This window comes from Gopherus flavomarginatus, chromosome 5, assembly GCF_025201925.1.
Source record: "Gopherus flavomarginatus isolate rGopFla2 chromosome 5, rGopFla2.mat.asm, whole genome shotgun sequence".
Taxonomy (NCBI): Eukaryota; Metazoa; Chordata; order Testudines; family Testudinidae; genus Gopherus; species Gopherus flavomarginatus.
The window spans coordinates 117914949-117937041 of record NC_066621.1 but is presented as its reverse complement, the minus strand read 5'-3'; the positions used below and the strand labels follow the sequence as shown (position 1 = coordinate 117937041).

General features: G+C 47.9%; 1 protein-coding gene across 2 annotated transcripts in view; it reads right to left on the bottom strand.

The window, feature by feature from the left end:
- Positions 1 to 2660: 2660 nt before the first annotated feature.
- Positions 2661 to 22093, bottom strand: part of IFT43 (intraflagellar transport 43) — a 53207-nt gene continuing 33774 nt past the window's right edge. For both annotated transcript variants that reach the window (XM_050955756.1, XM_050955757.1), the window contains 4 exons: positions 6675 to 6747; positions 5312 to 5387; positions 3703 to 3765; positions 2661 to 2909 (listed from right to left, as the gene is read on the bottom strand). In XM_050955756.1, coding sequence (XP_050811713.1) covers positions 2790 to 2909; positions 3703 to 3765; positions 5312 to 5387; positions 6675 to 6747 — 332 coding nt within the window. In that variant the 3' untranslated portion in view covers positions 2661 to 2789. The remainder of the gene's footprint in view (positions 2910 to 3702; positions 3766 to 5311; positions 5388 to 6674; positions 6748 to 22093) is intronic.

The window sequence follows — 22093 nt, the reverse complement described above, 5'->3', positions numbered from 1 at the left end:
CCCCAAAGCATAATACCCTAATATTGCAGGTCTAGCTTCATCCCACGCACCACGTAATTCAGATTCACAGTACTTTCTGCCTATGTGCTCTAGTCTTGGGGCAATTTTAGCTACTCCAACCATCACAAACTGTGGAGTAGTTTTGTGATGTGGACAACAAACTGCAAGGAGGAGAGACCCACAGTTCTTTGTGACAGTGTCTGAAGATCTGAGGACCAGTCTTCCAGCTGTGGACGGTATCAGCACCACAGCATGTCCACTCCCTTGCAGTGCTTGTTCTCCCCTCCCCCTCTTTCATAATTTTTCTCTTTCAATTTGGGTTGTTTTTGTGCTATAGCAGTTTAGGGTTGGAGACACAGAGGGACAACTTAGGGGAGTACAGCAGCCTGCATGTTGCAGAGACACATGCCTCCATGGAGGGCACTGGGAGGCCTGCATTGAGTCCATTCTGGAGGCTACAGAACCTTCCTCTTTCATTCCCAGGGCTGAGGTATAGATACATGTCCTTCAGGTTTCAGAGATGCTGGGATCCAGGGATAACAGATAGCAGCAGTGAGCTATCAGCTCACCAGAGGAGTAGTGTACACTAGAGTCTGATCTTACATGGACAGGAGAGAGGATCCCAACACCAGTAAGTCCTACAGCTTATAATTAAAAGGAAAGAAACTCTTCTCTGTGTGTAGATCTCTGGGGGAGGGAGGCAGGTCTTCCCCCTTCACCTTCCAAGGTGTATATCTGGTCTTCTGAGCTGCTTTGTTTTGCTGAATTTTAATGCAAAGTTTTCCAGTGGGATGTGGGAAGCACCCTGTGTTCTCTCTGGCCAATAAGCCTGTGTGGACCTCATTGAAAGACAGAGGGAGAAGGTGGTACAGCTGGGAAGTCTTGGTGAGAACAGCTCATATAAAACAGGCTTCTCCACTCCAGCGAAGAGTTTGGCCTCATCCTCCAAACATTTGCCTGTTGTGTGCATACAGGCACTCCCAATCTCCCTCCCTTCCCCTACCCCAATTTCTCACTCATCTGGGGGACTTCTTGATTAAAAAATTAACATCTCCCTGAGTTTGAGTGAGTCTGTGAGAGGGGGCAAGGGCACTGCTCATCTTCACAGCCTAAGCAGCTCTCTTTTCTACTCACTGTTGCTTTCGCAGTAAGGTCACCTGTGTTGCCCATGATCAAAAGCCCAGAGATTCTGGAAGCTGGCCTCAAAGCCTGAGGGTGGGTGGATATTGCAGTTGTGTGTGTGGCAGCAGTGCAAGGGGAACAATTTCTATGTAGGTGAATACTTCAGTCTCCTAAAGCCCAGTGGCTCCTCTACCCATTAGAATCATCACCAGGATGTGTATGGGGGTCTCTCCAATTACGCACATGAAGAGTTTTGCAGCCCCAAGGTTTCTGAGGATCCATTTTATTGCAACCACCACAGAGAGCTGGAAAAAGACACTTTGCTCAGCGAAGCATTTATCCCAGCTTCGTTTTTCAGGAATCAGCCATTCTGCTGTTCCCACCCCAAGCCCATGGTGCAGTAGCACCATTGTCCAAGATAATACCATGTCCTTCACCCCTAAGGCCATGGTGCAGGGATCAATCCTGCTCCTCTTTTGCCTTCAGCATCATCTCTCAGTGGGCCCTGATGTTATAATTTAGCTTGTGCTGCATTCAGAGGGGTAACTGGACCTGTTGTGCTCTTAGCACAGCAGTAAGAACAGAGCACAATGAAGATATACTAACCAACCACAAAGCCTGCTAACAAAGCCAGCAGCATCGTCCTCCCCCAGCTATCTGCACCACACCAAAGAGTGTTTACATTTGCTCCACATGGGAGAGATCACAGTCAAAAGCTCCAGCAGCACAAAGCTCTAGGGGGTAACTAGCTCCCTGCAAACAATGACCACTGATACTATAGGGGTGGATGCATTAAAAATAGCTAAATGGATTTTTCTAGGTAGCAATGAAAGAGGGATGCCAGGTACTAAAGAAACCCAGAGCAGGGTGTAAGTGCCAGGATTGCTGCTGTGATACATTCACATGTGTGGTATAAACAGCATTTTCTTTACAAGCTACCTATCACCTTAAACCACCTCAGCTTGGGCTATGTGTTCCTCTGTGTTGACAAGTTAAGCAGGCTTAGCTTTGGGAGACCACAGGGGAAAAAAGCAGTGCTGCAAGAAGTAATGCTGACAGTTTAGTAGGTGGTGCTCTTCCCTCTAACTCAAAGAGCTATTATTCCAAGCACAGGGTTATAGGACAGTGGATTGTTGGAGGTACTACCTCTGGATGGGATATAAAACTGCGGTTTGGACCACTTGTGGCATCTGTTGTGAGAGAAGGATGGTAATCTCAGTGTCCTGGGCAAATTCAACCTGAACTCCCTTTGCAGCCTCAATAGGAAGCCATGTTCTTCTTCATTTACTGTCCTACCCTGTTGTACAGTGTGGCTGTTAAACAGCTGCCATGTTTCCACCCCAGAACTGGCTGCACTGCAGCAGCAGCGGACAAGATCCCTGCAGTAACTTGTAAAACATCTTGAGATGAAGAGCTAGTGAAATGGAAGCAACTGTTTAAACAAATTTTTTTTGTATTTGAAATTATTCAGTGTGGCATTTTGAGAACAAATAAATATTCTTGTTACAAAACAGGAAAGTGGGCTTCACTCCCAGGTATCGTGTTCTCACCTCCTTTACTTTCAGATCTGGAATATTTTCTCAAATGAAAGAGTTGATTTAAAAAACAAAAACAAAAACTAGTGCTATTTGCAGCTGTCTGAGCCTGTGTGCTGAGCTGACCAGAGCTCAGACATTCTTGGGCTGACTCAAGGGCTCATCTCTCTCAGACTGTCCCATGTCCCACTCAGTCACGAGTTCTGAAGACACCTCCATGTAGAGATGGTCCCAGTCCCAGCAGACATCCTCCTACCATGCAGAAGAAAGAAAAATACTGAATTGCTACAGGTCTCTGAATGCTACTAAACGGCCAGGCGAACAGCCCTAGAGAAAAGCTGTAACAGGCTCAGAGAGCTACCAGTCTGTGCACAGAGGGGGAATTAGGGCAGGGCCCTAGATTCCATTAGGAGCACTAGAAATCCCAAGAAAAAGGCGGTTTGAATCCCTGCCACAATTTATAGATTTTGACAGATCGAGTTGTGTTTTTAAAATTCACCAAAATAGCAAGTTATAGATTGAACCAGGCACAGTGCAGGGAGGATCCGTAAAATCTCCACCCCTACACAACTCTGCCAATTCAGCTCTGCCCTAACCTGCAGAAACCCTGCTATTCCAGTCTTGGGCTCCCCTAGTTCTGCTGGTGCTCCTCTGTCCTGACCTGTTGTTCCAGACTTGGACTGTCCCCATTCCCCTGTCTGCCTTTGCCCCTCAGTGGAGATGGCTGTTAGAGGCAGAATTCATTAGAATGGTGAGTGTGTCAGGAGCCCCAGTCCCTAGTCAGAGACAGTCCCCAGTAATTCCTTAGCAAGGGATGGCCAAGTTGGAAGCAGCGCCACAAGCTCTGGCACCCTAAGTGTATCACATTCTGGGCCCCAAAAACCTCTGAAATCCAAATCCCTTCAGATTTGATCCGACTGAGACAAGTCTATCCCGTTCCCCTTCCCCCCATTAATAAGGCCATGGGTATCATGTACAGCCTGACTGAGGGACTTGCAGGTCCATGCAAGCAGCTCTACTAGTTTCTGCCTCAGGACAGGCTCACCTCTCGCACTTCCTGTTCTGGGGCCAGAACCTTGGTGAGAAGCTTCAGGTCAATCTCTCCATCCTGTAAACACAAAGCAGGTCACAGACGTACTCCAACAGACCAGGCACAGAGAAAAGGCATCTCACCCCTTAGCCAGGAACAGGATGTTGCTGGTGACACAGCTGCATTCTTGCCTCTTTGGGGACCAATGGCTTCTTATGGGAGAGGATTAGCAGGTGGTGACTGGATGTGGGCAGCTCAGAGGGAGGGGAAGGAGCACGTGAGACCAATCCCAGTGTTGCAACACTCACAGTACAATCGCAACTGCTGTGATTTCTGGCTGAATTGGGGGTGCAGGAATTTTACCTGAGCTGGCTGCAGTTTCCCGCTTCCACCACTACAGGGAGCTGGCCTGCAGCCATCCCATAGAAGCTGCCTGCATCTCCCTGGGATCCCATGAGCTCTGAGTGGGGCAGAGCCCAGAAAAAAAAAACACCTAGCTCCCCCCCACCACCCTCCACTGCAGCCCAGGAGAGTTAAATTAAATTAAGAGTCTGGGGAAGCTCCCTCCGCTGCTGACTGGAGACAGGTGCCAGCTACAGGCACCAGCCAGGGGAGGCTGCTGGGACACAGGGAATGGGCTGTGTGAACCAGTGAGTGTAGATGGAGGGGACGAGAGGGGAATATCGCCCAGCAAATACACAAGGGAGTCAGGGCCTGCACTTCTGTGTGCACACATGTTGCTTCTGTGTCACACAAACAGCGTGAGGCAAGAAGAGGGTGCTCAAAAACCAGCAGCCAGACCAAAACCAACGTCAATTAAAACAAAAACTCATGATTTTGGGGTTCTGACTCATGATTTTGAATTCTTAGGGTTGGCAATATGGCAGTCCCCAAAGAGACAGGAAATCATGACCTGTCACCATTTGGGTTTGTGCCTCTCAGGAACAGCTTTGGAAACTTCCTTCCTGCTTGAAAATGGCTCTTTGGGCTACAGCAGCATGAAGAACTCCTATACCCAGAGCCAGCAGCCCAGACACCGGGGGCAGGGTTGCATGTGCCTCAGGCACCACAAGAAAGGGCAGCACCATGGATGACCCTGGCTGAGGGAGAAGGAGCAGTGCTGGATGCCAGGGGAAACAGCAGTGCTGTGGGTGTCCCAGGACCAGGGAAAGGGGCAGAGCATGGTAAAGCATGGGTAGGAAATGTGTTCTAGGGATATATGTAGTGTTGCTGGAGCCGTGTTAGTCGCAGGATGTTAGAGAGACAAGGTGGGTGAAGCAATATCTTTTACTGGACCAACAGAAAACTTGAGGGAAAACTCAAGAATGTTCTATGTAAATAAATGGCCATTGGAGTAAGATTTCCAAGTGGATGCCAAGCAAAGGTGCCAGGGAGACGTTTATATCCGGTGTCAGAGACCCCACCAGAGCAATGGGCACTGTTGACTTAGTGTTCCCATATACATTAGGGCCCCATAACAAATGGGGAACAAGTCCTTGAAACCTTGGGGAGACAGGTGTTGTGTTAGGTATCAGCTGGACCCAAATATCTGTTTTTCTGGAGGATGACATGAGGGAGGTGCAGAGGGAGTTATGCTGACCACTACAAAAGGGCACCCACTCACCAGGGTTTGGAAGGCAGCATACTTCATGAGGTCATTGTCCAGGTCACGGAACGTCAGCACTCTGTTCACCTGGATACTGCAAGAGGGAGGGGCAAGAAACAAAACTAGCTAAGTGTGGGAACAGCTCATGCTCCTCTGGAGAGCCGTGGCACATGAATGGGAGTCTGGGAGTATCCAGCATGAGTATCCACGTCTCCACGAGAAAAGAAATACATGAGTGGAGAGGAATCTGGGCACAAGCCTCTTGAGTGCTGTTTCCATACCAGATAGAACAATGACTTAGACATGGAATATTATTTAATGTACCATGAATGTGAGGGAAGCCCCAGAACCTGCCATCCTGTGAGCAGTAGATGCTGTATTTGTAGGAAGCCTAACAGCAAAAATTGGAGAAAAGCAGTCTGATTGTTCCACCTCCTGGCTCCTAACCAGTCCTACCATGCAGCTTCCAGCATACTGGGATCTCTGAGTTTTCATGGCTGCTTTAAAGTCATAGTTATGGGAGAAAGCTAGTAACATATCCAAAGACTCCATGGATGTTCAGAGAACTGATAAGATCATAACATGATAGAAAACAATGAAGTAAAATCTGATTGAGAAACAAAGTGATTTTTAGTCACACTGTTAAAAGTGTTTTTAATTTGTTTTTGATAACAGCTATTTAATCTCAATGCCCAATAAACATTTGGGAGAAACGACATCTTTGTTCAGGATTCAGGCTCCCTTTCTCTACAATTAAGGGCCACAAAAGCTCCCAATCCATATGATCCAAGAAATCACTCCAACAAAACAGGAAAGAGCAGACTTGCCCTTCCCTGATATTTCTAAGATTAACCATTTTTTTCATTTTATTCTTCCCTTTGCTAGTCACCTTTGAGATATATCCAGAAGTAGTTTGACTAGCACTTTTAACCAATAGGATTTGCACTATACAAATTAAGTAGGCACTTGAATGAGACAGACATCATCTAGAGGGAAATAATTTATGATCACATAAGTAAACAGCGTGCAATAATACATATGCACAAAAAGGCAGTGTTAATGTTGCACAGGCAACCTTAAATTGGGCATTTCCTAATTTTTGAAGGTTTCACTTTGCAAGCTCAATCATGTTCTTTTTGTATGTGTATAGAATATGCTGTAATTATTTTCTCTTTGTATTTGGAAACAACACAATGGAACCTTACTATCCTGGAGACTCACTATCATAATGCATGGCATCAAATCTTACTGAATGGGACAACCACTGATCTCTGCAGAACACAAGGTAATGCAGGATTTAATTTCAGCAGCCACTTCTCACCGCTGATCTGCAGCAGTGGGCAGTGACTCTAGACTTGTGATCATGTGGCTGTGCTGTTACCTGGGTGGAGCTGCCACTTGCATGGCGAGATCTTCTTCCTGTACTTCCTCCAAGTCCGGGATCACTGGAATATCTGTAACAGGAAGAGGCAGAAGCAGCATGAAGATGATGGAATACTGAGCTTTCCTCTCACTTGGGAGAGAGAGAAGTCAGAAGTCCCACCCTCCCATGCTACACGGGGTGTGAATGCATTCACAGCCCTCATGACAGGAAAACAAGGGCAGGTTATTTGCAATGATTAAAAAAGTGTATAGTTTAATAATAAAACAAGCCAATAAAACTTTGAAACCTGGAGGCAAAATAAATCCAAAGAGGGAAACAAATTTGTGCTGCATTAGGACTTGCTCAACAATCATGGATTCTCCATTTGGAATAACCTTGAACCTTTTGAGGTTTGAATCCTGGTTGGCTGCTGCAAGCCTCAAACACGGAGCTGCTGCATGCTTGCTATCATCCCATAAGCAGGGCAAGAATTCCCTTCACACAAGAATCACTATTTGTTCAACTCAGGTTCACATTTTATTGAGATGAAAAATATCAGATTTCCCTCAGAAAACTGTCATTTAAATTAAGGGGGAAAATGTTTAATGAAGCCCCAAATGCCAAAAATAAAGAAGTTTCACAGTGGATTCCCCCTCCCAAAGGGCACAATTCTCTGGATGTGTCTCACGCTGCAGCAGCAAATCTCGTTCTCATCCCTGGAGCTTGATTTTTCAGGCATTTGTCCCCTTCTCTCTCAGAAGCAATTAACTCTTCATCTGTACCCACTTTCAGGCTCTTCCCTGGGTTTTTCTGTCTTTCTCTTGAGTGTTTTCAGTACCCTCTCTCCCCAGATCCCATCTCCCATTTGCAAAGGAGGATGGTCAGCATGGTGGATGCAGTCTCTCTATTTCATCAGGAGGGGCTCTCCCGCCCAGCAACGGCAAGGACATGACAGTGAAGCCACAGGTGGACGAAGTTTTGTTTGGTTGTAGCCCAGGATGCCAGTGACTATGGTGCATCCTGCTGCAGGTCCAGCAATGAGATGCACCCCCTAATCAAGTAGAGAGATGCACTCAGCCCAAAATAATTTGAACAGAAAGCAAAGCATACCAGAGTTGCCAGATGCCTAGCCAACAGTAGTGAGTTATGGGCTGTCAGTAGGTTTAGCCCTGTACCAGACCCTTCCTGCTCTGAGGAGCCCACAATCCAGACAAGTCTGAACCTCACTGAAGTGCTCCAGTACTGACCACACCTAGACTGCACTGCTGGGGGCGAAATGGGGGAGGGCCAGAAGAGGAGAGAAGATGACCTGGCAGACACACTGAGTTGGAACCAGGGGCGGCTCTAGGCACCAGCAAAATAAGCAGGTGCTTGGGGCAACAAATTACCAGGGGCGGCATAATGCTGGGGCCCCAGCTCCGACCTGAGGCAGTGTCCTGGACTGGATCCTGACCGCCCTTTGTTCTCTAACTGGGTGCCGCCAGGGCTGTGCGGCAGGGCAGGGCAGGGCAGGGGGAGCTGGCTCAGTGGGGAGTGTGTCCCTGCCACTCTCCCATGGGAGCAGCCAGGCCCCCTCAGGCAGGAGCTAGTAGCGTAGCCCTGCTCCAGTTGCGGAGCGCAGAGGGTGGTGGCGGAAAATGGCGGCCGGGAGGGCCACTCCTCCAGTGCCGGCTGTGGGCTCCTCCTCGGCTTGTCCCTGCCTCTGCCTCCTCCTCCGCCTCCCCCCTGTGCTGCCTCCTGCCAGAGGAGGGGACCGGCAGCCCAGGCTGAGCCGAACTCATGCCACTGCGCAGGCTGAACCCGTGGCCAACTCATGCAAGTCCTGGGGAGCAGGAGGCCTGGACATGCTGCCCTGCGATCACCAGCCACCAGCTGCTCTGCCCCGGGCCCGGGAGCCGAACCCCGCAGCCGCCCCAGCTTGCTCTGCGTGAGAGCTACAGGCGATGCCCCCCGCCCAGTTGGCTCTATCCCCAGCCATGCTGCGGGGTGACCGTCCGGGACTCTGGGGTGTTGCTGAGGCTGCCCCAAGTGAGGCTCCCTGGGGTCCACTGCCCCTCCAGCTTTGGGGGCCCTAGGCCAAGATGGGAGCCGGGCCGCAGCCCTGTTCTCAGAGCCTCCTCCCCTCCCCACGCTGCATAGCAAGATGTGGGACCGTAGGCAGGGCTGCTATGGCCATTTCAGACTGGGATTGGCACCAGGGGAGCAGAGGTTATTGTGCCCTGGCTGGAGGGACCGGGCAGCTCCCTCCAACGCCCGCTACTTGCTCCTGCCGGCACAGGGCTATGACACCCAGCTCCGGAGGGCAGCGCCAAGCCCCCAGCATGCTTCACAGGGAAGGAGAGACAGGAGGCAGAACTGTTTGGTGTCTCCCACGCAGCTCCAGGCCCCTCTGGCTACTCAGCAGCGACAGCCAGTCTGGTTAGCCCACTGGCAGCATGACCTGATCCAACCCACACGGACCACATGAGCCCTGGGGTTGGCGCTGACGTCCTGCCTATGCCCAGCAGCAGTGCTCCAAGCATGTGCCTGGGGCAGCAAGCTGCGGGGAGGCGCCCTGCCAGTCCCTGCGAGGGCAGCAGTCAGGCAGCCTTCGGCAGCTTGCCTGCAGGAGGTCTGCCGGTCCCTCGGTTTAGGCAGCAATTCGGAGGTGGGTACACTGAAGCCGTGGGACTGGCGGACCTCCTGCAGGAATGCCACCAAATCCGCGGAACCAGGGACCTCCTGCAGGCAAGCCGCCAAAGGCTGCCTGCCTGCCGTGCATGGGGTGGGGGGGCAAAAAAGCTAGAGTCACCCCCTGCCTATGCCAAGGCTCTGGCGGAGGGGCAGCCCAACTCTGCCCAGGCAGACACAGCCCAGCTCACTCCTTGGCCAGCCCAATGAGTAAATGAGTACACTAGTATGAAATTGTTTTATTTCACTAATTAAAAATTCTCTATTCTCATTTTTTTTAATTTTAAACAGTCCAAAACAAAACATTGTGAAGTATAAACATGTAAAAGCTAAAAATAAAAAAAGGGGGGGGGCGGGATTTTTTTTTTTTTTTTTTTTTGCTTGGGGCAGCAAAAAGCTAGAGCCAGCACTGGTTGGAACCTATTTATGATTTTGAATGTGAGTCTGCTGTAGCTGGCCTAGGCTATGGGTCTGTCTCCAGCCCCTCCTTGGACTAGGGTCACAGCTACTCCAGCTGGGAGAGAAGGGAGAGGAGAAAGGAAGGAGGGAGAGAGAAGTGTACTCCACATCCCCGAGAAGCAAAAGGAAAGTCAACAGGAGAGCGTCTCCCGTCGACAAAGCGCAGTGTAGCCACTGCGGTATGTGGATCTAACTATATCAACGTCAGTTACATTATTCACGTAACTGATGTTGCGTAAGTTAGATCAAGTTACTGCAGTAGTATAGACCAGGCTTTAGCGTAGTGTCCCTTTAAAGGCCTAAAGTTCGCCAGAAAGCTGCTCCAGAGGCCCCTGTTCCTTAGGCAGCAGAGGAGCTGCATGGCTCAGCTCTCTGGAGATTCTTCACCCAGTTGGCATCTGAATGAAGCAGGCATCCCAGGGGCTGGAGCACTCAGGCTGCTCCTGACTCCATCTGTAGCACTGCTATTATATTGTTGGAACTCAGCAGTTGGCTGTTTCTGGCTCTACCCTGTTTGCATCCAAGGCTAAGATAAATATTCAGGAGTTGGAAAGACAGCCCCACCTGAAGAGTTTGGGGCTCAAGACAGGGCCTTCCTTAGCAGCTTCCTCCTCCTGCCTCCTGTCAGGGCTATGCAGCCTCCCACAGCTCCAAATGGCACTGCTCCTGCCTCATGTCCACTCCACATCTCCACAGGCTCCCCCAGCTCCCCTTCCCCCCATCCCTGGCCAGAGGAGGCAACACTGGCCCATCTGCAGCACAGCCTGGGTCAGCCCAGGCCTTGGCGAGGTGGCTGTTTGGAGCTAACCACACAGTGGGATTTCTCTCTAATTGGCTGCCCGCTGAAAAGGCTGAGCAGGATAGAGGCTGTAGCGAGAGGCAGGCCAAGGCGAGAGGCAGTGACAGCTTGAACGATCTCAGCAGAGCCGTGCCATCCAGCTCCCCAACTGCCCAACAAACAGGTGCCTATGGAGCAGCTTTCAGGCTACAGCAAACTTCATAAGGACCTTTGCAGGGAAAATGCAGCAACTTGGCCTGATCCATCCCTGAGACAGAGGAAGGCAAGAGCTGGCGATTCCATAGCACTGAGTCAGTGGCCTGTCACTGTTCTGCTCACTGCGGAGCCCTGACTGCTCTCACAGGGGAAGCTGCCATCGCACTGATTCTTCCCAGCAGGGGCTCCCAGCTGCTGGAAAAGTGCAATGAAGGGACAAAAGAACAGAAGTGATTCAGCTGACGGAGTGACTGACTTAGAGGGAGAGATTATAAGAGCTGAATATGTGGGGCTCAGCTCAGTGATAGCTATGGGGGGGGCAGAGTCATTGTGGATAAGGGGCAAAGAGTAGGGAGGAGAGAGATTGTGTAGGCTCGTTTGAGGGGATTATCTCACAAGTAAGGAGATGAAACTGAGCAAAGAAAACACATTTTGTTGACTCACAGGCAAAATGGACTAAGGGGACACCTCTAACTGCCCATCAGAAGATGTGAGATTCCCATGGCTGGAGACATTTACAAGCAAGACTGGCCAAGGGCCTGAAGAGTGACTGTACGGATTAGGGAACATTGCTGCATGGGCAGAAGCAAGGAGATGGCCAGACTAGAGGGGCCCTGGGGGTCTTTTGGGTCTCTAATTTCTCAGATTGTCTGAAGTGCTGCTCAGCAGTTCAGTGGTTAAGGGGAGCTAGAGGCTTTCAAAGATGTTTGAAAGTTAGTCTAGTCTTTGCTAGAGACATTTGCACAGATCCACACATCTCTATAGGCAGAGACTGGAACTGGATATTACACCGATGACAAAAATGTTCCTCTGGTAATAGAAATTAATGTAAAACAAACTGGGAGCATTTCTATGCTCCTTTACTGAGCAGCACTCGGTGTCACATGCAGAAGGGATCCAGTTCTGCAGGGAGTTGAGTGTCCTCATTCCTCTTTGACTCCAGTGGATTTGAAGGTGTTTGAACCCCTGTATGATCCTTCCCTATATCAGCAAACCAACAGCCTAGCTTCCCCATTCATTATTTAATTTTGATTCATTCGCCTGTTGGGTGTCGCTCTCTTGGATTCCTTTGGGCTTTGTTGCTCCCTTTTTCTTGCAGATGGGACCCAGATCAGTGATGGATCTTTCACCCTGCAGGATCCTAAAGAGTTTTACAAAGTGGATATCCTGCTGCTGGACTTGCTGACACAGGGCCAAATCCGGCTACCATTGAATTCCATGGAAAGACTCCCACAGGCTGCAACTGGCATGGAATGAGCCCTTACCGAGCATTGCAGCCACATGGCATTCTCAAAAAATGGGCTCCGGAAAGCCAGTGAATTTACCAGGTAGAAACTTTCTCTCTCTCAAGGAATTCAAGGCTCCAACACCACATAGGTAGTTTGAGAGAATCGTAAACAGTAGAATTGGAAGATATAAATGGAAGAGCTCTATTAGTTTCCCGCCAGCCCATCCTGTGGTGGCCAGTGCAGGATTGTTCCCTATTATATGCCATGTAGGGTCATGTCCAGTTTACCTTGAAATGTCCCATACTATGGGGCATCCCCAGCTTCCAGGCTAACAGATCTCACTTGCAAGAAGATTTAAATGCTATTCAGTATAAAATTTCTTCTTTAAATTTCAACACACTATTTGCCTCTGACGAAGTGAGTATTCACCCACGAAACCTTATGCTCCAGTACATCTGCTCGTCTTTAAGGTGCCACAGGACTCTGTGTTGCTTGTAACACACTACTTGTAATTTCTTCCTCTCCTGTCCCATCCCTGTTGTGCCACTCTAAATAATTCTTCTCCCTTCTTTCTGTTCACATTCTTTGCACGTTTGTAAACCATCACAGTGTTTCCTTTGCCATCAGTTAGCCAAGCATCTTTTTTCTCAAGCCATCCACCCTCCTGATCATTTTTGTTGCTCTTCCAAGATCTCACTACTGTTTTTTGCAGTATCTTTCTGGTAACGCTCTGCTGAGAAGTTATTGCAATATTCTAGTAGCAGTCACAGTACAGCCACGGGGTGCAAACACATGCTAACTTTAAGCATTCACATTGACTTCAATGAAACTACTCACATGTTAAGTTAAACATGTAAGTAAATCTTTGCAGGACTATGTCCTCTCTGTCCTACAATGCAGTACCCATGCACACACAGCCAGAAACTGCATTGGCTTTACTTCAGCAGCTGCAAATCTCCCAGATAGTGTATTGCCCATATCACCCTGGTCACTCAACTATCCCTGATTCTCTGGGCCCTGCCTCCTATAGAATGTCTATGTTTCAGATCTTTTCCACCAAATCAATTAACTTTGATTTTTCCATGTGGATTCTTGCTGTAATATTTTCTGTCCACATTATAATCTCTCTGAATTCAGGGCCCTTGCATATGAGCCTCATACATGGCTTCATAAACGTCTATATACATTGAAGAGCAGCTGGGAACTGCATTCCAGTATGTGCATATGGGAATTGGGAACATCTTATCAAACACGCAAACACCATCATTGCAATGATGCCGCTGAAGGCTCTGCACATTGTAAAATGAAGCAGAGAACAAAGGACAGCACCACAATCTGGAAACAAACAGATTCACAATGCATAGCTGTGTTTTAGAAGGAAGGGCAGTTTCCTGATCATCTCTAACATCTGCCAATTTCAATAAAATATTGCAGACAAGTCTTTACAGCTGGGTGGGGACCACACTAGCCATGTTATAGCCCAGATGGAATTGCTCCAGCAGGGGATTTCTCTCCCCCCTATAGCACACCCTTCCCTCTCTTCTCTTAGCACTTGCTCTCTCAACTAGACCCTGGGCTCCTTTAGAATAACTCATGCAGGTCCCACCCTCAACCACAGCCTCCATCAGAGTTCCTCTGGTATCAGTTTTGTAATACCATGGAAAGACTGTTCCGCATATACCCAGCTCTTAAAGGAGCACTCATTCCTCCCCAGTTAAAATACACTGAGTTTTCCTCCTGGTAAAATCAGTGAAGCCAGAGGAAGAGGGGTGGAAGAGGTGTACGTTAGGTAATGTTTTACAGATAGAACACAGAAGAAATGGGTTTCTGTAAGTCAGGGAAAACAACTCAAGGCTCCCCATACTCCCAGAGTGACCTTAAGGAAACCTAAATGGGACTCCTCTTCAGACCTCAGTTTGGTTAAAGGGGATCAAATAGTAACATAAAGCATTTTCCCTTGGCATCCTCTTCCTCAGATCATGTCAGCCTAAGCCCAGGAATCAACCAAGGCAGAGATAAAAAAAAAAAATATTTGAGCCCCATGCTGGCCAACACAGAACTGTTTCCTATGGTCTATTCTCCACGCCTACATCTAGTCTGATTTTAAGTTTCCCAAGGAGCTGGGAGCTCTCTCTTGGAGGCAATTCAAACTAAGCTCATCAAACCCTGAACTCCTGGGGCACTAAGCCCCAAGGGATAGTTAACAGCTAAGTTATAATTTCCTAGACCAAATGTAGCAGTCTTGTTCATAGATGCTGACTCTGTGGGTGCTCTGGGGCTGGAGCACCCACCAAGAAAAATTGGTGGGTGCTTAGCACCCACTGGCAGCCAAGCTCCCCGCCCCCCCCCCAGCTCACCTCTGCCTCCTTCCCTGAGTGTGCTGCGTCCTTGCTACTCCTCCCTGCACTTGCCACCGCAAAACAGCTGTTTCGCAGCATAAGAAGCTGTGGGAGGGAGAGCGGAGGAGCAGGAACTTTGGGGAAGGGGTTGGAATGTGGACGGGGCTGGGGGGGAGCGAGCACTCACTGGTTCCAGGAGTTGGTGCCTATGGTCTTGTTAATAGCTAAGACAGTATATTATTATCTCTGTGACAAGAGCATCAAAGACCCCTGTCTGGTCAGGGCTGTAGTGGGCTAGGCACTGGCCATACAAAGAATAAAAAACAATCCATGCCCTAAAAAACATCGCATCTAAGTTATGGTGAGGCAAGCTGGTGTAAGGAAGAAGTGGCAGGAGGTCGAAAGGGAAGAAGGACACATGCTTACTCAGACTGGGTACTTGAATGATTAGCAGAGGAGAGTGTTCTTTAAGACATAAACAAACAAGAGACACTAGTGATGGCAGTAGTCCAGGCTGGGTACCTGTGACCATCTCCCTTTCTGCATCTTACACAGGTAACTGATCTGCAGAGGAGCTGGATGGAGAAGTAGAAGCAGGAAAAGCAACTGCTAGGAGGAGTAAGAACACACTTTACCTTAAAGCCGCCGCACGCTTGGCAGTTGCTTTTCCTGCTGCACCTCCCTCCTCCACATGCAAGTCACACCTGCTTGTTATTTGGATTACAGCAGCACCGAGAGGCCCCAAATGAGACCAAGGCCCCACTGTGCTAGGTGCTGTACAAGCAGCAGTGAAGCAGTCCCTGTCCCAAAGAGTTTACAGGCTACATTGACGTGACAGAGCGGATGGGGGGGAATACAAATTCAGAGAAAAGTGGCTTGCCCAAGGGCAGACAGCAGGTCAGGCAGAGCTGGGATTGGAAGCCCTGTCTCCTGGGTGCCAGTCCACTGCCAACACTGATTCAGTTAAAGTCCACCTTTTACACCCATTAACCCTCCCCTTTTAATTTAGGCCCCCTACAGCTGCACAGCCATTCTCTCTGGAGTCACAACTCCAAGTGCTAAGAATCACACTAAAAATCTCGTCATTCATGCTTAATGAGGATTTTCTCCCCCTAGTCACATGACATTTTCAATGGCCAGTTCAGAGTTGAAGCTCCGTACAGCAGTGATGCAGGTGTCTTCAATGACCACACAATGCCCTGCACACCTTTGCTGCTACTGAGATTACAGTGCAGGCTACCCAGAGGGTGGCAGCTTTGGGGGCAAACTGACCCCTTCAAAGCAGGTTTATCCTCAGCGCAGCAGAATTACAGGCTCGTCACTTAAAGAATGACAGAAACTAACTTAATTTTACATTTTATGAGCATGCAACTTAAACCAGGGATAATTATAAATTTCTCTGCTGCTGCAAAACTTTATTTTACTGAATGCTTTTACCTTCTGCATCACGTTTGGGGAATTTTGAACAGGCAAATGGAAGAAGGTCTGATTGAAGATGAAGTTAAGTGAAAGAAATTGGTCTCATTTAGCACATGACAGGATTCATCTGTGTTCCCAAGTCCACCGAGGTAGCATCATGGGCTTTTCATATTCATGAGCTGCTGCGACACTGTGTCCCCTCATTTACAAAGCGCCGTGTTCAGCAAATTCTGTCCCTGTGGACGCTCCGTGCATTTCATGGTCTTGTCAGAGAGACATCAAACACTCCATTAACCAAATACCAGAAAATGGCTTTAATTAGCGCATCTCAATCCGATAAATATTTTTTCCCCCTCTAAATGGAAAAAATGGAGAAGAAGAAAAAAAAAAGTGGAAAGCAACAGGCTTAAAACCCCCCCACAAGGAACAAGGAGCAGAGACAGCTTCTACAGAACACACAAACGAGCTCAAAGCCTCTTGGAAGGTGAGAGCAGCAAGCAAGCAGGGAGGGCAAAGAATAGCTCTCTGGACCCCTGGCCACTCCATTTGACTGGGATGCATTCCCCAGGATCATACCTGGCCTGCTGTCAATCTGATGGCTGATCAGAAACCAAGCTTGTCGCCAGTGAGGAGGATGAAAGCAGAGGGCTAGAGAGAATCAGGTAGCTACCATGACTGCTGGGGTGTGGCTCTGGAAATCTGAGAGAAGAAGCTAAGGAAAAACAGCACAAGAGTCCATCTCCCTGAGAATCATGGTGAATCTACGATGGTGGCACCACACGGGCTAGCTGCTGTGAAAAGTCACAATAATAAAGGGGCCTTCTAACCCCAGGTTATAGAAAGGTCTCAGTGGCCTCCTGACACTGAAAAGCCAAGTAGTAACTTTACAGAGACAACCATATTAGTGGAGAACAAGAGCAGATGGTTTTGTTTTTTCCTCAGCCTTCCAAGCTATGAAGTGATTATCAACTAGCCAAAGGGCTGGATAGGAGATGGAGTGGCCACTCAGGTTCTTGAGCCATGACAACCTCAGAGAACAGCACAGGTCTGTACCACTCTAACCAGGTTGTGGCATTTGTTTTCCCAGGATGCTCACCATGGTGTGACTCCAGCTTCGTCTGATAGGCCCAGGGCAGGCTGGAATCCACTGAAACTGTCACTTTATGCAGTGTTGCTGCTGACATACAGTAGCTTCCCAGTTTGGAATCATCATTGCACACATCTTCCTTGGGATGCTTGAGGGAGAGGACAGATGTTGTGGTACAGGGGGCAATAAGGAAGTGTCCAACAAGTTACTGGACTTAATACAAGGGGAGCTGGGCCTGTGTTATGCAGGAAGTCAGGCTAGAAGATCTAGTGTTCCCTTCTGACCTTATAATCTATGCACCTATGACCTTTGGACAACCAGACTGATCACTGGCAATAGAAGCACCAGGAACCTGGAGACCAGGATTGAGACTGTGCTACTGTACAGCTGGCATTAGTAGGGCACTGATCTGGGAGGCTCAAACTGCCAAAGATCTCTCTCTGTGGAGGAAACATTCAGCCGTGATCATCATACAGCTACCAACCTCCAGACACTCCTCTCTGAACTCTGTGCCTGCCTCAGTTCCTGGAGATTTCCACTTTTCTCCTTTCAAAGGCTTCTCTCCACATCCCTCCTCATTTTTTTTCCTTCTAAAATGTATTAAGGCACTGGCAGGGGCACAGCCTAGAAGGGCAAGTGGCACGGGGGGGGGGGAGGGAGGGATGGAGGGGAGTTCAGAAATACAAAATCCTCCTCAATAATGCTAGAGATGAGTGATTTTGCTTTAGAGCATTAATGTGACAGGGAAAGTGGCTTCTCAAAGCAGTCCTGTGGAAGTATGTTTGGGAGCAAGCATATCTGATTCTATTTCATCCTCTTCATGTTACACTGGAAAAACAAGACAAACTACATTTCTTTTATGCTAAATCCTTAGGTTTTTTTTATTTTTTCTTATATATATTTATTAAAAAATGCCTCTTTGATCGACAGCACCTGTGACATTTCCACATCCAGAAACTCCTCAGAAGCCTCCCTCCCTCTGCACAAGGCCACCACTGCTGACAGCCAGCTGGGTTTGATCACAGTCATTCCGAATCGGATTTTCATAAGACAGATGAAGAGTCTTACTGCTGCTTTCTCATATCAGATGAGAAACTGAGGGGGGAGTAGGGACGGGTCCTGAGGGAACAACGCTACAATCAAGGGCTACGCGGTTCTCTCTCTATCCCTCCACTGTTGCAATGTTCAAAGGAATTTGCCTTGGGCAGTTTTAAATGATGGAGTCTCAATTCTGTAATCATCTTTCAAGAGCTTTTTCTTAACGGGGTCTTTTAGGTAAATCTAGTCCATCAACTACACTTATGGACTCAGCAATCATAAGCCCAATGTGACTACGTATCTAACATACTACAGAATTTAGAGATGGAAGAGACTTACCAGAACCCATCAAGTTCATCCCCAGACAGGCCAGGATTGTTCCCAAACAGCTGTATTATTCACTGCCTTGTCCAGTTTTAAATTAATCAAAACAGGGCTTTCACCGCATCCCTTGGGATACACACACACTGCTCTCCCCTTCCACTCCCACTGAAAAGACAGAGACTTCTCCAGACCAAGGCAACTGCAGGTTGTAATGTTAGCTGTCAAAGTGAGGTTAAGCTGGCCCTGACCAATCTCCCACCTGAAGCCAGCAGCTGTTTGCTAGTCTGCCCATTACTAGCCTCACATATGCTAATAGACTTCCCCAATCCCTGGAGAATTTTTATCCACATCACAAAACCATCACACTGAGTTTGGCCTGATGCAGAGTCCTTCTTACATCACATTTGAGCACAGATTAACTAGACAAGAAGGCAACTAGGATACTTTATCATTAATGATTGCTGCACAAAACTCACTTGGTTTGCACTGTGGTCCCAGGTCTGCTCTAAGCCATTTATAGACCAGGCATTTTATTCAATATTCCTTTTATTCAGAGGCTGCTCATGAGAAGAGGTCACTACTCTATTGCTGTGAAGTCCTGGCTCTAGGTAGCTATCACATGACAGACAGACACCCAGCTCTCCAGAGATGGAAAGACTCCGTGACCATGGCACTTCCTTCTTTTCATCTTTTAATATTCTCCCCTCCTGTTCTAATGAAGAGGAGTTGCCTGCATACAGCAGAAGGGTAAGAAGCCCTTGTAAAGGCTTGCCACTTTATACAGAAGTCTCATAGTTAGCATCACTTCCTAGGGGGAAGCTTCCCGGGAGGGGGGAAAATGGGTGTCACTTTGACAGCACTGATTTGATCACTGTCTCCTGGCAGCTTCTCCCTCTGCAGGTCAGTGTGGGGTTGTCTGTGCAGCACAGTCAGCCCTTCATTTCAATCAGGTCCCTTGTTCACATGCACTACCTGCTCCAAAATCATATACCACCTTTTCCCACATTCAAAACCACATAAATTGTCCCCTTCCTCCAGCAGTGGCCCTGCTCCAGAAGCTGTACTCCCCTTAGGGAGCAGAGCTACCAAAGTGGGGCATTACTGAAGTGGGGGAGCAGTATGTGTGGGGGCCATGGCCAGGAGGATAAGGACAGCAGTCTCAGCCAATGAGCTGAAGCTGCATCACTGGCTGAGGAGCTGCAGAGCAGGAGGGAATTCCAAGGGGTGAAGTGGGGCTGAGGGGACATTTCTGGCAAGACATTGTAGGATGGGGCATGGCAGGGAAGGTGCAAAGAGGGGACTCTCAGCTGAAGAGCAAAAAAGAGGTTCACTGGTTGAGGGAGGTGCCATCCCTGAAAGAAGAGGCAGAGGCATTCAGTACCCAAAAGCTGCCCAATCCAGGAGATGGCCACTTGATTGCTGCATCAGTCAAACAGATGCTGCATTGTTTAGAAAGAGCCAAGCGAACAAGTAAAATATCACCAGGCAGGATAAAAATAGAGCCCATGCCTGTCCCGCAGGGGAAGGGGCCCCTTTCACTGTGAATTTTTTTATAATAACCCTTTCCTCCCTTGCGTAGCCCCAGCACAGAGTAGCCGGCGTTTACAAGACAGTGCTCTGCAGATAGCTCTTTTCTAATTCCACTGACAGCCTCACATCTCTGATCTCATCTGGCATCACTGCTGCGCTGAGCTCAGCCACTTCTGCCCATTTTCCCTGTTGACATGGACAGAAAATTGAGCAATTACCCTTAAACTCCTCTCTCTCAGATCACCCAGATTGCTACACACACAGTATTAAGCCCACAATCGCCCCTGGCCAAAAGTGGCTCAAGTAGGCCTGTCTTTTAGGAATTAAACACTTTTTTGTTGCTTGTGAAGATTTATTATTCCTAAGGTTGTCAATGTATTAAATCCTGTTAAAACAGGTTTCCCATTGTGCAGAGAGGCAGAGCTCTCCTAGCAGAGCCTCACAAACCAGGGCTCAGGCAGAACTCTGCAACCCAGTAATGGAGCAGGACCTATTTACTGAGACCACGTTTTATGTACAAATATGTGTATATGCCAGTGTGGGCTGTACATCAGAGCATTGCACAAGAGCTCAGATAGTTCAGTGGTGTGTGCTTTAGAATAGTATTTCTCAACCTTTTTGATACCAGGAACTGGCTTGCTGCCTTCCTAAACTGTGTCAGGGAGATCCCAGGGACCCGTCTTTGAGAAACACTGCTTTAGAAAACCCCAACATTGGTACACAGAGGTTACACACTAGTTACAGCTGGGGAGTTACTGCCACTATTCTCAGGTGACTAACTTTTTTAAAAAGTTCCCCCAATTTGGAGTTAGAGTAGAACATGATGCTGTTTGTCAGATACATTTCTTGGCTCTCCAATAGCTAAAGAAAATGGCTCCTTTTTATCATGTCTCACTTGTCCTAGACCAGTTGTCAATAAGGAAGAGAGACCTGGAAAATGGCTTGAGAAATATAGTTTAGATAAAATGAATTGTTAGCACAGTTCTGTAGATACCCCAAAACAGTGTCAAGAGCTGCAGTGTCTGACCCGTCCCCGTCTTCCACAAGCTCTCTCTCCTGGTAATGTTTCACTCTTTTCTACTGCACTGTCTCTGTGACTTGTGCTGTGGATTTCTTTAGGTAACTCCAAAGAATCACTGAAGTCAGACAGGTCCATTCAGTCCACCTCCTTCCACTACTCTCTGGCCTCCTTCCACTCAGTCCTTTTACACATGGTATGACCACCCTGAACTAATCTGTGAAGCTACTATTTTCTACTTCAAACCTCTCCTCAAGAATCCAGCTGAGCCCGACACTTCCCAACATTACATAGTTAGCTGACATGGCAGTTGGGGCGGTCCATATTTATTTCATCAATATAATTACAAAACCTATTGAATATACAAAATGTTTCTGTTTGATTGAATCACTTTCTCCCCCACACCACTCCCCCAGGCCAGACTAGAGGTTCATTTGTGGCAGGGACTGTGTGTTTATAGCATCCAGTGCAATGTGGCCCTGATCCTGCCAAGGGTCTCTGGGCACAACTGCAGTATGAATAAGAAGTAAAATGGCCTGGACATCAAAATTGTTGTTGAACACAGAATGTTCTTTTTCTAAGTCTGCAGTTTTTTATTTTAATGAAAAGGTGGCACGGGAGATACATAATGTTAATGCAACCTTATGGCTGAGATTTCTAATGCATTAAAAACAAAAGATTCAAATGTATGGCTCGACAGCAACAATTATTAGGCAACCCTAGCTATTCACATTAAGGTATAACAAGCCAACACCATTTGCAGAATAAAAAGACCATAGCACATTCCTTGGAGAACGATAAGCCAATGTTTTGACTTTTGTGTGTTTGAAGACCCAGCCATAATGCTGTATTGAATGACACAAGCCAAAGTACAGGTTTGTATTAGGTATCCCAATATGTCTGGGGCAGTAACTCAATTCAGTGCATGGCTATATTAGATACCTGTACTGCTCCATACTTTCACATTGTGTATTATTTATTTTTCCCGGACTGTTTATTCAACAATCATTTATTTTTTTATTTATTTTTCCCGGACTGTTTATTCAACAATCATTTTACTTTGGGTGGGATTGTTTTTAATCATCCACTTTCCTTCCCAGGAATTGCTGAGAGACTCTGATCCCTGAGCCCTCTCACATATAGTTTCCATGCTTTATCTCCTTCCGTAAGAAGGACTGTAGGAAAGTGATGGAGAAATATTGGGGCATTGATAATTCAGAGGTTTTCAGTGCAGAGTTTACAGTAGTCCCACCCATGCCATCTTATATTGTTCTACCAGGTACCTGTATGGGTTGGAATCTTAGCCAGAATATCATGATCTTTCTCACCC